Below are 12,512 nucleotides of genomic sequence, written 5' to 3'. Positions count from 1 at the left end.
AACAGGATCTCGCAGATCTCATTGTCCACCTCGGGGCGACGTGAGGAGGGGCTCCGCCATGGCGACTGGATCCATGGCGAGCTCCTCCACCATGATAACTGGATCCATGGCGACCACATCCACGTCGACCAGATCCATGGCGGTGACTTCTAGACGGCAAGCTACTCCACCACGGAGACATCATGTGCACTAACTCCAAACCTGACACGACATTGTGTCATCATGCATTTTTGGAAGTACGCCGCTCCTTGCCACTCTTTGTCTCTTCCCCCTTCCTTCTTCTGCACCCACCGTGTGCTTGTCGAAATGAGTCTGTGGTTCCATCCCTGGTGTGATCATGTGTCGTATCGTGTAGCACAAGTTTTGTTGCTTGCCCTACCTTCGGTTCTTTCTGTTGAAAATGTTGCCCTTCCGTTCGGGGGTTTGATTATCTTTAAAACCTTACTATTCGTCATGATTTTTTTTTATCTTAATACAGTCTTGTAGATCCACAACTCCTTGAATTGAGCTTGTAGAAACATTTTTTTGATAGATTGTTGCATGTGTGGATAGTCGGCTCAACAAGGATGTTATTTTTTGCTCATAACTCACTTTTGTCTGAAGTGGCTTCATCTTTTCTTATGCACATCAAATGGAGTCATCAATTTAGTTTGCATTCGATTTGAATGTACAAATTGCCTCATATTTGTTTCATTTGATTTGTGGGAAGTTCATTATGAGGTTCCACACTTCAATGGCAACCACAAGCATTCGATTTCAGTTACTCTGCTCTCAACATTTCACTACCTGCAGCTACCATCCAATTCCCATGGTGTTTTCCAAAAGAGAAGGTTCACATATACTGGACCCTAAAGGCAACAAATACATTGATTTTCTCTCTGCTTATTCTGCAGTCAAACATGTAGCGCTCTTACCTGGGAACTACTGCTTTTTTTACTTCATTTATGTAAATGTAGTATACCAGTAATCCACAACCCTATGATTGAATACTATTTATTCTCAACATAGATTGGAAGGCAGAAATGTTTAGTTGTCATATATATTATTTGGACAAGCTTATTTTAGTGTACAAAAATGATGTATGTTTTGCCATTCCTTACAGGGTCATTGCCATCCAAAAGTCCTTAGAGCTTTGATAGAACAGCCAGAACAGCTTACACTCAGTTCCAGAGCTTTCTACAATGATAAATTCCCAATCTTTGCTGAATATCTAACAAGCATATTTGGGATTGGGAAAAGAGAAGAAAATCCTAGAAGTCAAATCCCCATATTTGATGTTCTTTCTGACCCTTGGCTCAATAAATTGCTAGGTTTCTTTAAACGTTGGTGCTATGTTGTTGATTCCCATGAATGATTTTGTCCTCCTAATTTTTGCAGGTTCAGCAAAGATTCATGGTTAAAGCCTAGGAAACTTCTCAGTGATCTTGTATTGTGTGAAGAAAACATAATTTTGCTTTTTCAAATGTGCTTCTTGGTGACTATGGGATTCATTAATTCACTATGAAACATCATTTTTGGATTTATACTGTGATTTTGGTTAGTTATCTTTTACTGAGCTAATACTAATGTGATTCATTGATCTTGCCGGTGGATGATGTTGGGGAGCGGGTTGGCTCCTCACGCGCGTACACACTTACCACCTCACCCTCACGTGTGTTCTGAAGGAAGCCGAATATTTTATCCTTTTAATCTTTTTTACCGAAGGTCATAAATGTCCTGTCACTTATGATTTGGAGTGACTTTGGTAAAACGGGCATAAATTTTGCATACGATCACCTATCAAATTGTGATAGTTGGCATGAGATATTCAGAAATTCATAAAAATATTTGTACAACTTTGGATGAAGAAAATTTTTATATATAACTCAACAATTCAATAAGCAACAGTTCATTGAATTCAGTATCAAACAATCCAGTAATAAAAAATTCTAGAAAAACAGTCATTAGTGGCGGATCATAACTGTGATCATCACTTATGACCTTCGACAAAAATGGTTAAAAGGATAAAATATTTGGCTTCCTTCAGAACGCACGCAAGGGTGATGTGGTAAGTGTGCTACGCGCGCAAGGGGAGGTCACGGGTTCGATTCCCATAGAACACAGAGTACAAAAACCATGTGAAAAATACCAAGTGACACATGATGAGTGGCGATGGTCCCTACATTGGGATGGCTTGGGTGAATTTTTTTTTTACTTTTTTTGTGTCAAAAAACGACAAAGGCATTCATTAGTCATTAGTGAACTATGACCCGTTACTTATAACCTTCATTAGTGATGAGTCAAGTTGTGACCCATCACTAATGACTTTATTGGTGATGGGTTAGGATCACTCATGAGTAGTCATCGGTGACATGTTCTGAGTAACGGCTGTGGGACCTATCACCTATAACAGTTATCACCAGTCACTTAAGGCCTTTTTCATGTAGTGTTACATTTCTATTTTTCTCTTGAATGACAGTTCTTTCTGCTACCAATTTTTCTGATTGCAATCGCCTTACATGATACTTTTAAAAACAGATGCTTCAGTCAACACACATAGGATCGGTAGGCGATGATGGCATCCTGTCCCTTCTCCAATATATGTCCAATGTGACTCATTTGACAACACCACCCAACGCTAGGAAACAAGGTATAAAGCATCATTTTTAAATATGTTTTAAAAAATGGTTCAAACTGTATATTCATGGTATTTTTTGGGCTTAAGTATTTCTTTTTTCCCTACTGCTGTTGTGATAATACTAAGAAAATACACATTTCTTCTCTCCTTTTGTACATGCGTATGAGGATAGCTTGATATTGGGCACAAGTGAATTTGTTTGTTCCCTAGGAATGAGGACGTATGTTAGTAAGGATCATAGCAAAATAGGGCTACTGAAGACCTCAAGTTATCAGTGCAAGAGTAATGCTATCTCATCTTGTTAAATCAAATTGATTACCTTTCATATATAAGATTCTACAATACCCAAATATGGTCATTTTCCCTCTTACTGATTTTGTTTTATGAAATGTCATTTTCTGCAACAACTTCTTATGGTACTTGGGAGTGTATGTTCATATAGGACTAAGAAAATGCACCTAAAGTTTCTCATTTTTTACTATCACCTAAAGATATTTGATAAGCAAAAAGGAGTATGATTTGTTTTTCCTTTCATTACATAACACGAAAACGATGCTAATTTATGTGTGTATACATGTGTAGTGTACCTACGAGTAGGTAAGTAAATACCACAATATTTTAGTTTTAGATATTGCACATATTGTTATATATTATGATTTTTTATTGAGCTTATTTTAAATTGTCACTGGGGCGTCCTTGCAGTTTGCTATCTCCATTTTCCTACTTTGACTATATTTGTTTTTGTTTAATATGGTTTGTAATTTTGTTCCCTGTTTTTTTTAATCCCAGGAGTGAAAGATATATTGTTCTCTCTAAATACTAAAGAGACAATCAGTAAGGATTTTGCCTCACTCCTTTAATTAAAAACAATCTAGCCATTAGATTGTTGCCCATTTGAAACACTATTGTTTACTATCTCGGCAAAAAAGAGTATGCTATATTTTTTGCAATATGAACTGCTATTCATTGTCACAAATAACATTACTAAGCGTAATCTCACATCCATGGCTTTGGTAAAATCCGTGCTTGCAATTCTTGATGTGTTTGTGCTTGTGGTTTTTTTGACGGTAACTATGGTCTCAATGCTTTCGGACTATTTACACATTGTAGAAAGACATTAAAAATGTACTTATATGTATTTTTGTTACACTTGCATTATCACCACCTAAATTTGGAATTATGTCATCCTAACTCTATTAAGCTCCAGACATCATATATAGTAAATATGAAGCTTCCAAAAATAAATGTTTGCCCTTTACTAATTTTATGGCTGATGGATTTGTTATATGCTGCATCTGTTGATGCCTTGATGGCTCAAGGATTTCTATATGCAATGAAGCCGCACAATATCATTGAAACAATAGTTAGGCTGAAGGCATAAGTGCAGGTATGGTTTACATCTAAAATAACATTTAGAAAATTATGGAATTATGAGAATAGGTAAAAATATGCTTGAGTTGATTTCTGTTAATTTGATATGTGATATTTTTATGAGAATGTTGAACTGGTGGCATAGTTCAGGATGTGTGGTTGTCATTTGATTGCCATCACCGATGCCATGTTAGACTGCAATGATGCGAGGCATGATCTTGACAATTATTTCTACTTATTTGATGTTCAATAATAATACAGTAGCTGAACTATAGATTTCATTTGTCTGGTAGCTAACCTCCGTTTCCCCTTTAGTTCAACAGCAACAAAGAAATGGATTGATTGCTCAAACTTTTCTGCTGCTGGTGGATCAAGTTAATCACTAGAACATGAATCCGTATGCTCTGTACATGGTGTGTTTAAAACACAATTTTTTTTGGCTTCTCCCCATAATATGCTAGAAAGAGAGTCTTTCTCCCTCGGATATATTGTGACCATCTAACGATAAAATATTTTCCTTTAAAGTTAAGAGGAAGCAATTTCATATATCCGTGTCTCACCATAGCTATCAACAAAGTACATGGATAAACGATCCTACATGTTGGAATCTACCTCCCTAATCCAGTTTTCTCGCCTAATCAACTCTATGCCGCCTTGTCACGAGCAACTGCTAGGAATAATATTAAAATACTTGTTGCACGGGAAAATGATAGAAGCATCAATTCGGCCTATACACTAACCAAGAATATCGTCTACAAAGAAGTTCTCAACTCGTAGATGTGTTTTGTAATAGTGTGCTACGCTATTTTGTTGCTTGTATTCATGTTATATTTCGATACAAAATAATTTAATATTTTATTTGTAATCATGTTTATAATTAAATAATTGAGAATATCGAAACATTTAAATACTGTTGCAACGTACGAGTACGGTACTAGTCTCGGGTATTTAAGAGATCAACACTATCCATGCATGGACTATTGCACTTGTGTCACACCATAAATTTGATTCAACTATGACATCCCGAGATCAGGCGTGATAAGATCAATTTCCCCGTTAACCAGGCTAAAATTTCCAAGTCGGGGCGAATATATCCCTGGCCGACAGGTACTAGTGCTCCAGAACCCGTCCGGTTTCGTTCTGTAACTGTAATCTTTAATTTCTAGATCGGCTAGCACGTGTCAATTAGGCTGGGGAGGCGAATGCGTGCTGCCGGTCTGCCACGCGACGTGCCGGCCCGCGGGGCGCACACGTTTGACTCGTACATCATCGCCGCGGAAGTGTTTTGGACGGCGGTCAACTAGAATTACGCGTGCGGTGCACCGACATCATCGATACTGATTCAATAACAATTAACATTAAAAATATATTAGTATCGATTCTTAAATTTTCGTGTATAAATAATAACTGAGGAGATAAGAAACGACACTGATAATCACTAAGAGATAAGAACCGACACTGATAGTGTAGGCACTGATACACTATTAGTGTCGGTTCTTAATTGGAACCGGCACTGATATAATGACTGTATCAGTGTCAGTTCTATATACGGACTGGTATTAATACATTAATGCCAGATTTAGTCATGAATCGGAGTTCTAGCCATGAACCGGCACTGATACTGATAATCAGTATCAGTAGCGGTTCTAGTTACGAATTGCCACTGATGATTGCTACTGTTATAACTCATCTTAAAAAATTTATAACTTTTCACACAAAGTCGGATGGAGAAAAACTTTATATGAAAATTATAGCTCTCGATGAAATCTACAACTTTATTGTTGAAAACCTTTTAATTTGAGGTCATTTAAATGCCCAAATAATTATAATAAAGTTACAACAGTGCTCAATGACAGCTCACATTAAAAAATTCATAACTTTTTCACACGAAGTCGGATGGGGAAAAACTTTATATGAAAATTGTAGCTCTCGACGAGATCTATAATTTTGTAGTTGATCAGTTTTTTATTTAAGATCATTTAGATATCAAAATAGCTATTCAAACGTTCGATCAGAAGATGTCAAAAGGATTTATTTTGCTACTATACTCACGAACGAACGATGGCTGAGATAGTTAGAGGGGTCATGCGTACACACATGCTGTGAGATCTTGAGTTCAAGTCTTGGTTGCTGCATGCGAGAGAGTATCACGTGACTTCGCGAATATTGGACGCGATCGGGTGGCCAGCCTCTGTTCGAATTCTGGTCGCGAAAAAAAAATTGAAACTTTTTTCGGCCTGAAAAATGTTAAATCGAGACAAACTATCAGCACCGGTTGGAGCCACCAACCGGCACTGGTAGTGATTTTCAGTGCCGGTTCTATATCGACTATCAATGCTAAGTAATCAGTGTCGGTTCAAAACCCGCAACTGATGGCGATTTTGAACCGGCACTGATGAGGTGTTTTGGTGTAGTGCGAGAAGGTCCGGCATGCCAGCGCGGTGAGTAGCGATGAAAATAGAATGGTAACTTTTCGGACCGATCGATATTTTTCTGGTTTATCCTGATCATTTTTGTTTTCTTTGATTCTTATTCGGAAATGACCAGCAATCAGTATAGCATATTCGAAACCTGAATCAAAAATAATATGGGCGTTTTTTGACCGAATCCTTGAAATACCACATTTGGTCGGAATGTACCAATTGAAATTTCATTTTTTATCCGACCAGTGAGCATGCCTTCTCGGCCATTCTGCCCTTGGCTCATCGGCCCATTCGGCCATCCACGTGGTCACATGCTTACATAGCCCCCCTCCCCCCGCACGGTTACACATGCCTTCTAGGAGATGGCCAACACATGCAAAACCTAGTTCCATGCACGTGCGCCGTGCACAACTACACCACCGTGCTGCCGCCTCTGATCCATCATGGGCTGGTGCGCACCTATGCTGCTGCCTTTGATCCATCATGGGTTGATGCGTGCCTACGCTGCCGCCTCCGATTTGTCACAAGACTAGTGCGTGCCTGCGTCGCCGCCTCCAATTCATCGTAGGGCCACGTGCCCACCGCCGTTGAGCCAATATTCGAATCGACGAGGCAACAACACCGTCCAGTGACCGGATCTCCCGCTTCGACGTTTGGTTGCTGCGCAGTGGTCGACCTCGACGATGGCACCGACCAGAGAAGCACCCAACAGCTCAGGTTCCAGCTCTGGTCCCATGACCCACATCCTCTTGGAGCCACCCCTGTCGCCACCAGGTAGTTGCTTCTCGTCGCCCCTGACCCCTTAGTCCCTGAGACATATTTTGTTAGAACTTTACTTTGACATGGCTAGATTATACACCTATTTATCACAATTCAAAGCTAGGTGCTAGCATATACACTTACTTTTTGATCTACTTGAGGCCATACACTGAACATTGCTCAATTTGTTTGATTGTTGGTAGGAAGTAAGAATTCTGTAGGTGAAAGTGCAATTCAAAGTGTTCGTGTGTCAGCATCATCTGCAACACCTGCAGCAGCATTACCTTTAGTTGATCTAGTGGCAGTAAGTATTGGCTGTAGGACACAAGGATAGGGTACTGGTCCAACTGATGATTCAATTGTGCTTAGTGATGAGGAACCTCAGCATGAAGCAAAGAGGCACAAGAAGTGCACATCGGATGTCTAGCAGCACTTCACCAAGAAAACCGAGATAGTGTAGGTGAATGGCCAAAAGGTTAGGTAGTTGTGGGCAACATGCAACTTTCCAAAGTGCAAGACAAGATACAGAGCTGAGAGCACCAAAGAAACATCTGGATTTTGGGTCCATCTGAGGTCGGTGCATAGTATGGTGAAAGGCCAACAATAGCTAACTGTAGGAAAAGCTCATGAGAAAGACATAAATGTTGTTGAACCTTACATGTATGATCAAGAAGCTAGTCTGAAAAAGTTTCATTTGGCAATTATCATGCATGAGTACCCTTTCAACATTGTTGAGCATGAGTATCTTGTTGAGTTCATCAGATCCTGAGATGGTATAAGCTTTGATTTGCACCAAAGACTGGTTTGCTGCTGCTAGAAGAGGTGATAAGTTCATTAATCTGTTTGCTCAGTTAGTGCAAGAATTCATTACTTTTCTTTTTAGTAACTTATATGTCCTGTTTTAGATTTTTTTTTAGATTCTAAGACTGTTGTTTCAATTGTTGGTGATTTCGAAGTAGTACAGGCCATCACTAATAAGTTGATGGTTGAGGTATGTTTGTTTAAATTTTAAATGCATTCAATCTGAAATACCATAGAGACAACAACTGCTAGCAATGTTTTGTAGGGTGTAGAGTACATATTTTTTTTATAGCTAATGCCGTAATTTTGTTCATAACCTTGTCATGATTTTGTATATCTATTGATGGAACATGGCATGATAACGTACATGTACTAGTTCAGTATATGGACATACATGCTCGCTTAGCAAGAGACCCTATAATAAATAGTTTATGTAACTGATTATCAAGTTGAGAGGGGCAAAATGGATGAATATATACTCCCTTTCAAAGCAGTATACCCAATTTTCATTTTAGATGAGTATGCTCCCTTTTCAGCTCAATACACTCCTTATGTAGATGAATATACACTCTGGCTGAACATACTCCTTTTTGAGCGACATATTCCTTTTCCAGAAGTTTTTATATTACTAGTTTCTTGTGTGGTTGAAAATATACTCCCAGTGATGATGTATTGCTTTAGTTGTTACTACACTATACAACACTACATAACCTGCTATGTGATTGTCTCCTTTCCATGCATTACAATTTTGTAGGAGGATCAAGACATAGCAAGTGATCCAGATGTGATGAATGAAGAGGATGAGTTGTAGGCCGAGGCCGCCAATGAAGCAAGAATGATGTTTTGTTGTCCATCGTAGTATTAGTATGGTTGTCAGGTTGAGACTTGAGAGTTGATACTTATGTCGTTCTATCTTATATGGTCGAGTTAAGACTTATTCGAGTACTCAAAAGTTAAGACCTGTGTCGTTATATGGATGAGTTAAGTTATATCATTGTATTCTCGAGTTAAGACTTTAACTAATATCGACGGTTGTATGGAGACTTACCGTTTGAGTCATGTTGTATGAGGCGGCGTTTCCGATCTAAACTATCGGTTCCTGACTGTAATGACATGTTTCCGTTCCGATGGCTCTGTTTTTGAAGTTTTCGATATCGTAATCGTTTCCGACATTATCGTTTTCGATTTCGATTTTGAGAAAAAATGTGAAAGTGAAAGTGATTTAGGACATTTTCCTTTCATTTCCGACCATTTTCATCCCTAGTGGTGAGCGAAAGTGATGGTGCTTCGCGGTATTCTAATTGGAATAGGAGCTTCACAACATGTTTGTGAAAATGCTTCTAGCTAGTAGCATTAGGCTCGGTTCACTTGTGTTTTTGATGACTTCGATTTCGTAGAAGTCAAAAGCTAAAACAAACAATATGTTTTTATTAGCTTCTGGCTATGGTTTCTGAGAAGTAAAAATAATCTTTACTACCATAGAGATCTAAAAAGACAGAAGCAAGTTTGAATGTGCTTATACTAGAAACAGATTTTTAGAGAAGCCACAGCTTATAGAAGCCCAAACAAATAAGATCTTATTCTGAGACCAACTCCAGCGATGATGGGGCTTGGTGGGCAGGAGGAAAGGAAAACGTGCCATGGAACCATAGAACAGAAGTGGTTATGACAACTCGACTATTTGCAACAAACTAGCAATTGCATACGTGTTTCACATATATAAAATCAATTCAATATATAACAATTTGAGTGAGTATGAAAGAGAAATAATAAAAGATTAAATTTATTATTAAAATATATGGAAGGTAAATATTGGACATCTAAGTATGAAAGATAAATAATAAAAGATTAAAAATATATTTTTGAAAAAAATGGTGTTCAGATTTACGCAATGACCATTTAATCAACTTAAATAAATAGCGAAAATCATTATTTCTTAAAAGTATGAAATTTGGCTTTGTTCGGACTTCGATCCAACAATTTGGTCTTTATTTATGGCAACAAACACGAGTTTCCTCTGTACAATCCCTCGCTTGCTGTACTGTACACGCATGTACGCGAATCAGAATTCAGAGCGCGAGCGTAAGACGGTCAGGGCACGTGTCGCCGGCGCCGCCCGGCCGGCGGTAAGGCGGCCCGCGCGCGGCGGCCCGGCCCTTGCGTTTCTCCATGAACCGCCGCAGCGACGCCTTCCTCGCCATCGGCAGGTCGTCCTCCGCCGCCGGCACCACCTGCCCGCGCCCGCGTGTCCCTTTCGCAGCGGCGCAGGCCGCGAGCCGGAGCAGCTCGGCCGCCCGGTCGGCGGGGACGTCGTCAAGCACCACCACCCGCGTGCCGTAGAAGATGGTCAGCCGCGCCAGTGTGGGCGCCGGCGTCGGCCCCGCCTCGTGGTCCTCGTGCGCGGCCGCGGACACGTCCGCGCCCGGCATGAGAGGCAGTGCCACCGCGGGCGCCGGCCGCGCCTCCAGCACCGCCGGGGCCCTCTCGGCCGCCTTGACGTACCGGCTGAGAGCGCTGCACGCCGCCGTGAACCGGTCGCGGCCCTTGATGCTGCCCACGGCTGCCATGCTTGCCTCTCCCCTGTACACTGAGCCTTTTGCTGTCCTCGCGTTGTTGGAATTAGTTTGACGGATGGTTTCGGAGTTGGGATCGACTCGGGAGTTTGGTTTCGATTTATATACAGGTGAGACGAGGTTGGCGGGACGAAGACCAAGTGCTCTCGCGGCGCGTGCCGTGTGAAAGGCTCTGTTTGGGTCAGCTCTGCCACGACCAACACGTGATGGTTTGGGGGAGGTTAGATAGCGACGGCGCGAATAATTCTAACGTGGTCGCTGAAGGGCGGGGCTCGCTCCACTCGTCTTAGTTTTGGTTCATGTGTGACTTTGGCCTGCTTAAACTCTCAAAAGTCCATGGATGCCCAGGGGGAAAATTTTGATAGTGTGAGTTCGAAATACCTTGCAAATTTCTATGAAATCAACGGTTGTTGTTTGTGTCGACACTTGCTTAAAAAAGTTGGAGTGTATTTGTGCCTCTGTGTGACTAGGAGAGTGTCTCGTGACTACATCTGTGTCCCTCTATCAGTCTTTAAATTGTTGTTGTTATGATGGTGATCGCAACACAGTGAACGAAACAATAACTGTTAATGTAATAATATGTTCATATCCCTTTTACACCAGACAGGTAAGGTATTTATAGGCATGTCCCAACCACTCTCGTTGTTATTATATATTTGTCCCTTATCTACAAGAATATTCCTATTAACGCTAGAGAATATTTTAAAATATCTTAGGAGCATTATGGTCATTGCCTACCTACATGGCCTTAAGCAACTAAATCTAGACACGTGTCTTAGGGACCCACACTGGACCCTTTGTTGGGACTGCTAGCAACCTCCCTTGAGCCACTCCATCGTCGGGTTCTAGCTAACTTGCAGGTCACTCTCTAAGGTAGCCTTCGCTTTGTTGCCGAAGGTCCTCACACCGCCTTCCTTCGGCTCCAGGGTTTTGCTGGACCGTTCGTCCTTCGTGCCTCGTCGCACCCTTAGGTCTCAGAGCTTTTCTACACTCTTCGACCTTTAGGCTTCGTCGCACCCTTCGGCCTCAGGGCTTTGCTACACTCTTCGTTCTTCGGGCTTTATCACAGCCCTTTGGCTTTTGGGCTTCGCCTCTGAGCTTTGTTTCTTGGGTTGCTATCCCTTCTCGAGCCTAATTCCTGCAGAACATAAAGGGAACTATCTCTGTCTTGACGTTAGTCTCTCTATTTTGGTTTTTAGGATTTGACAATTGTGCTGAAGTCAACGAATGGGGGCCCACGTGGTACCATTCTCCCAACAATAGCCCCTTCGTGGTTTTGGTCTGGGCTTTAGGGGGCTGAAGCCAATTCCCACAAACATAAATAGTTAACCTGTCATAGGATAGAGGGCATGAAAAATATATGTATATGTACTAAATAAGGGCATAGCCTTGCGTTGTCATGTGGTGAAAACAAAACAAGGTACATTCGTTGCCCGATGTCATCCACTTCTCGATTCCTTGCTAATAGTATTCAAAATATATTCCCTGCGCAACCTATACAACATATCTATTTATTGAGCGAAGGGTAAATGCTTCTCCTTTTGCGAGGCAGCCTACTCCAGATGATGAGGACATCCCTCCTACGGATGCAAACGAAACTCCTCAAGTTGCTGTGCAAGGTCCAATTACTCGCGCTCGCGCTCGACTCTTAAATTAACAGGTGAACTCGTTCCTAAGCAATTCTTTTTGTGAGTTTGAGAATAAATTGCTACCTAATGATTTAATTGTACTTAGGAACACAGGAGAGGACCAGCAAGGGCGTGGAGAAGGCCTTCGAGGCGTGGAGGGCCAGCGCGGACGTCCGGTTCAAGATGGAGGCCCAAACCGATTCGATTTCGTTTCTGTTTCGGACTCCAGAAACAGCCCGCACTAAAACAGACGCCCAGGTTGCATACGGAGTCAGATTTGGGCGTACTATAGATGGATGGAAAGATAATTTCAAGATGCTTCCAATGGCACCAGTATCAG

At 41.2% G+C, this 12,512-nt stretch overlaps 1 protein-coding gene across 1 annotated transcript; it reads right to left on the bottom strand.

Annotated features, from left to right (window-relative positions):
* Positions 1–9,938: 9,938 nt before the first annotated feature.
* LOC133908075 (protein TIFY 11e-like) lies at positions 9,939–10,606 on the bottom strand. The gene has a single exon (XM_062350204.1). The coding sequence runs from the start codon at positions 10,536–10,538 to the stop codon at positions 10,041–10,043; it is 498 nt and encodes a 165-aa protein (XP_062206188.1). The 5' UTR covers positions 10,539–10,606; the 3' UTR covers positions 9,939–10,040.
* Between the last annotated feature and the right edge of the window lie 1,906 nt (positions 10,607–12,512).

This window comes from Phragmites australis, chromosome 24 (genome assembly GCF_958298935.1).
Source record: "Phragmites australis chromosome 24, lpPhrAust1.1, whole genome shotgun sequence".
Taxonomy (NCBI): domain Eukaryota; kingdom Viridiplantae; phylum Streptophyta; class Magnoliopsida; order Poales; family Poaceae; genus Phragmites; species Phragmites australis.
Note: the sequence above shows the minus strand (reverse complement) of the source record. Positions and strands in the feature narration are given on the sequence as shown.

Bases quoted from the DNA above. Each gene is read 5' to 3' on its own strand.
- LOC133908075 (XM_062350204.1), bottom strand. From the start codon at position 10,538: ATGGCAGCCGTGGGCAGCATCAAGGGCCGCGACCGGTTCACGGCGGCG.